At 53.4% G+C, this 4,302-nt stretch overlaps 1 protein-coding gene across 19 annotated transcripts in view; it reads left to right on the forward strand.

The window, feature by feature from the left end:
* The first annotated feature begins 1,474 nt into the window (after positions 1-1,474).
* The window catches only part of Dclk2 (doublecortin like kinase 2), a 167,217-nt gene continuing 164,389 nt past the window's right edge, over positions 1,475-4,302 (forward strand). For 6 of the 19 annotated variants that reach the window (XM_029556724.1, XM_008854244.3, XM_008854246.3 and 3 more), the window contains exon 1: positions 1,478-2,651. In XM_029556724.1, the coding sequence (XP_029412584.1) occupies positions 2,231-2,651 (421 nt within the window). In that variant the 5' untranslated portion in view covers positions 1,478-2,230. Of the gene's footprint in view, positions 2,652-4,302 lie in introns of all 19 variants that reach the window. The other 13 variants (XM_029556728.1, XM_008854247.3, XM_029556725.1 and 10 more) reach the window with 4 other exon arrangements.

The raw sequence follows: 4,302 nt of genomic DNA on the forward strand, positions 1-4,302 counted from the left end.
AGCCTGCAGATGACTGCAGCCCCAGTAAAACATCTTGACGACAATCACAGGAGAGCCAGGGGTCAGCTGCACCTGTTTCCAGCTTCCACATAGGTATTGCTGCAAGTCACTCAATTTGAGATAGTTTGTTACAACAAGGAAACGGAGTTTCTCCTCCACGCCAACAATCATCGGGACCCCAGCACTAGCAGGACCCTGCAGAACCAGACCTGAGATGATGATCACCTAGCCCACAGCCTGACCAGAGTTCCTGTCATGACTCTTCCCTCCTGCCTTCCTGCTTCTGGTACACAATCCTGGAGCTGCTGTCTCCAGAACGCAGAGTACAGGATCCTGGTCTGCTGTTCCTTCCAGCTGTGGCCACACCAAATTCCTTTTCTCCTTTTATGTTTTATCTCTGTCATTAGAATGTTGAGGGAGGGGTATTTACACAGATTAAACTGTGGGTGCAGGGGGTAGAGGCACAACCTGGTTTGATGAGGCCCCCCAAGTTAGGTTTTTGGCAGGACTCCCCCCTAAAAAACCCTATATTGAATTATCATCCCTCACTTTCCAGCATGCTCTAATTCTCTTTCTAGAAGTCAAGTATGCTCAGGTGTGTCCCCCAAACTGCTCAGTTTGAAACTTACCCATTGAGAGCAGAAAACCTATACTCCGCGGGGACACGGCTCTGTAGAGCATCGCTCTATGGAGGTTAGGTCGGGTGCACAGGGGGCACCAACTTCATGGTGCTGAAAGCTGATTGTGTTTCTGCCCACCTCTTGTTCATTTCTTCCAGGACTCATTAGCTCATTTTGAGCAAAGCCTTTATGTCATCATACTTTCAAGGTCAGTTCAGAACTGCTGTCTAGCGCCGCACCCGGTGCTAATTAATTATGAAGTTTCGTGTGTCAGATTAGAGCCAAACATTTTTGAGCATCATCTTTTTCTAACGGCCAAAGGGAAACGATTATTATACAACCCCTTTTGAAAACACTTTTTTTGTGGACCAGACACCACTAATAAGATTTTTCAGTATAATGGGTGTTTACACGCCATTGCTCTTTTGTAAGCGCAGATGGAACCTGAGTGTGGGGAAAAGCAAAGGGGTTCGTCCATCTGTTTGGGCATCCCCAGTGATGAACGTCATGCCAGGCATAGGAAAGCGCTCCATAAATATCTGGATAAATCAACCTCCCAAAACCCACTAACTTCTGGTCACTTACTCATTCAAAGTTACGGGCCTACCGCATTAGCGAATCTGCAATGGAAAGTGTGAAGGCTGTTTTTTTGGTGTGTGTGTTCTATCAAGGGTCTTGAAATAAAGCAACGCACAGGGCCACTTTAAAAAAATAAATCGCACGTTCAAACTCGGTGCAGTTTAGGATTTCCGCCCCAGGGTGGCCTCGGTTCCTCTCTGGCGGCGGGTAGGGATGTGCTAGCTGCCCTTGAGTCCCCTTCCTTTGTAGTTTTTTGGCCTGCGAGGTTACGTTGCCCCGAGGCGGCGGAGCGAGGCGCGGCCACGGCCGGGAGCGCGCAGCGCGGGTTGCCCGGCGGGCGGGGCGCCCGGGACCCGGAGGATCTGCTCCCCGCCGCCGCCGCCTCCTCCCCACCTCCCTCTCCCGGAGGTGGCGGCATCCCTAGGGGACAGGCGGCGGCGTCCCCCGCCCGGGCCCTGCCAGGCGGCCGACAGCACTGATGCTCGCGAGCGTGCGGGCGTGGGAGGCGGCCGCGCTCTTCCTGCTGGGTCGGGCTCCGTGGAGCGCAGCCTGCGGTGCGGCCTGAGAAGCCCGGGGCTTCCGGACCGTGAATTGGGCACGGGCGCGCGAGGCTGCGGGGACCCGGGACCTTCGGCAGCCCGTGACGCCCACGATCGCGCCCCTCCCCTCCGCGTCCTTCCTGCCCACAGCGCGCCCGGGAAGCGCGCGAGGCGTGGAGCTTTGTGTGCGCCCGCGACTGCGGGGCGAGCCTGGGTGCCCTAACTTGGCGGCTCCGGGCACGCAGTTGCTAGGCGTGGCCGGCGGAGGAGGCGCTCGGGGGGCGTGGGGCTCCCCAGCTGGCGGCGACGCGGAGCGGGCGGCGCTGCGGCCACGGTTAGCCAGGCCACCTGTGAGCCCGGGCAGGATGCGCGGGCCAGGTGTTCCGCTGCTCTAAGGCCTGCGCGCTCTCACCGCGGGGCAGCGCTGCGCAAGGGGTGCGCGGCCGGCTGGACGCTCATTTATTTATTTGTGGCGAGTTCTTAGCAGCCGCCATGGCCAGCACCCGGAGCATTGAGCTGGAGCACTTTGAGGAACGGGACAAAAGACCCCGGCCAGGCTCGCGGAGAGGGGCGCCCGGCTCCTCCGGGGGCAGCAGCGGCTCCGGCCCCAGGGGCAACGGGCTCATCCCCAGCCCGGCGCACAGTGCTCACTGCAGCTTCTACCGCACGCGGACCTTGCAGGCCCTCAGCTCCGAGAAGAAGGCCAAGAAGGTGCGCTTCTACCGGAATGGGGACCGCTACTTCAAAGGCCTGGTCTTTGCCATCTCCAGCGACCGCTTCCGGTCCTTCGATGCGCTCCTCATGGAGCTCACCCGCTCGCTGTCTGACAACGTGAACCTGCCTCAGGGCGTCCGCACCATCTACACCATCGATGGCAGTCGGAAGGTCACCAGCCTGGAGGAGCTGCTGGAAGGTAGGAGTGGCGCGCGGCGGCAGGTGCGGCCCGGTGCCCCTCAGCAGGTGCAGTGGCTTTATGTTGGGCGGGCGTGTGCACATCCTCCTTCCCAGGAAATTTGCCTTTTTAAAAAAGAAGGGAGAAAATTTCTTTCTTTTTTTTTTTTTTTTTTTGTCCTTTTTAGACAGGGTCTCCCTGTAGCCCCAGCTGTCCTGGAACTCACTATGTAGACCAGGCTGACCTTGAACTCACAGAGATCCGCCTGCCTCTGCTTCCCGAGTGCTGGGATTACAGGAGTGCGCCACTACGCCCGGCTGAAAAATTTTCTTAATGATCAAAGTCAAATATACACATTGAAATATACACTTCTGAAATACACACTTCTGAAATTAGCCAACTTATTTTGGCTGGAAGGGTACACCATTTGAAAGCGTTGCTTTCTCGTAAGGCGCTGGGTAACCCCTGGTGGACCCCAGGGCCCTGTGCTATCCTGGTGTTTGGGATTCCCTTGTACCTGGTGTACTCAGCTGTGTTGACTTTTTGACTTGGGGCAGAAATCATTTGAGTTAAAGAGTGGTCCTAGATAGCGAGTCTCAACCACAACTGGGGACTTTAAAAAAATATAGGTGCCTGGTCCCACCCCGGAGATATCCTGCCATACTTGGTTTGGGGTTTGACTTGGGCCTTTAGAGTTTTGAAAGCTCTTCGGATGATTTTAATGTTCAGCCAAAATGGAAACCGCTGTGCTAAAAGGTTTTCCACATTGTTAGGCAGTGAGGTGACTTAAGGTCAGTCTCTTCTTGTCAGTGTAGCTGGTTACAATGGTAGTCTATGGGAATAAGCAGCTGGGGCCTAGTATAAATTAGTAAACCTGGCATGCCAACGGTGCGGCTCTGGGAAACCCAATGGCAATATGTTGGGTCATTCTTGAATTCCTGCAGTATTTACTGTGCTTTCAGGAAGAAAAACTAGTTCTAAATAGCACCCAGAAAGATCAGGCGGATCGTTAAGTATGTACCAATTGTATGTTTACATGTAGTTAACTCATGTATGTTTCTGAATGCAAGTAGTGCAGCCCATGGAGTCACAGCCATACCAGCTTGTCAGGGAGAGGAAACTGATCCCTAAGCCAGGCGTTTTCTTGTGTTATCTCAGCATGCTTCTGTGTTCTAAAGGCATTCTCTCCGTTTCAGTGTGCCTTGTCTCACTTTTTGCAGCTCCTGCTTTTTCTTCTGCATTTACCTCTAGTATTTTCTTATGCATTTACCAATAGTCCTGAAAATTTCTGTCAATTTTTTTTTTTTCTTTTTGACAGGGTCTCCCATACTCCAGACCCACCTGGAACTCACTATGTAAACCAGGTTGGTCTCAGTCTCACAGAGGTCTGCCTGTCTCTGCCTCTCAAATGCTGGGATTAAAGCCGTGTACCACCATGCCCAGCTTCTGTTCCCTTTATACTTTGGTTTGGCTACATGACAGCTCAATCAAAAATCAGTTACCACTTGTATGGAGGAGAAAAATGTCACACATTGCCTTAGTGTGTTTTGGTTTTAAAGGTTAAAAAAAAGGAGGGTAAAGATATATAGGAGTGTCAGTTAAAAGAAATCAACAGTGACCCCTGGCCGGGTGTGGTGGCACATGCCTTTAATCCCAGCACTTGGGAGGCAGA

The sequence above is a fragment of the Nannospalax galili genome, unplaced genomic scaffold (genome assembly GCF_000622305.1).
Source record: "Nannospalax galili isolate Female #2095 unplaced genomic scaffold, S.galili_v1.0 scaffold305, whole genome shotgun sequence".
NCBI lineage: Eukaryota > Metazoa > Chordata > Mammalia > Rodentia > Spalacidae > Nannospalax > Nannospalax galili.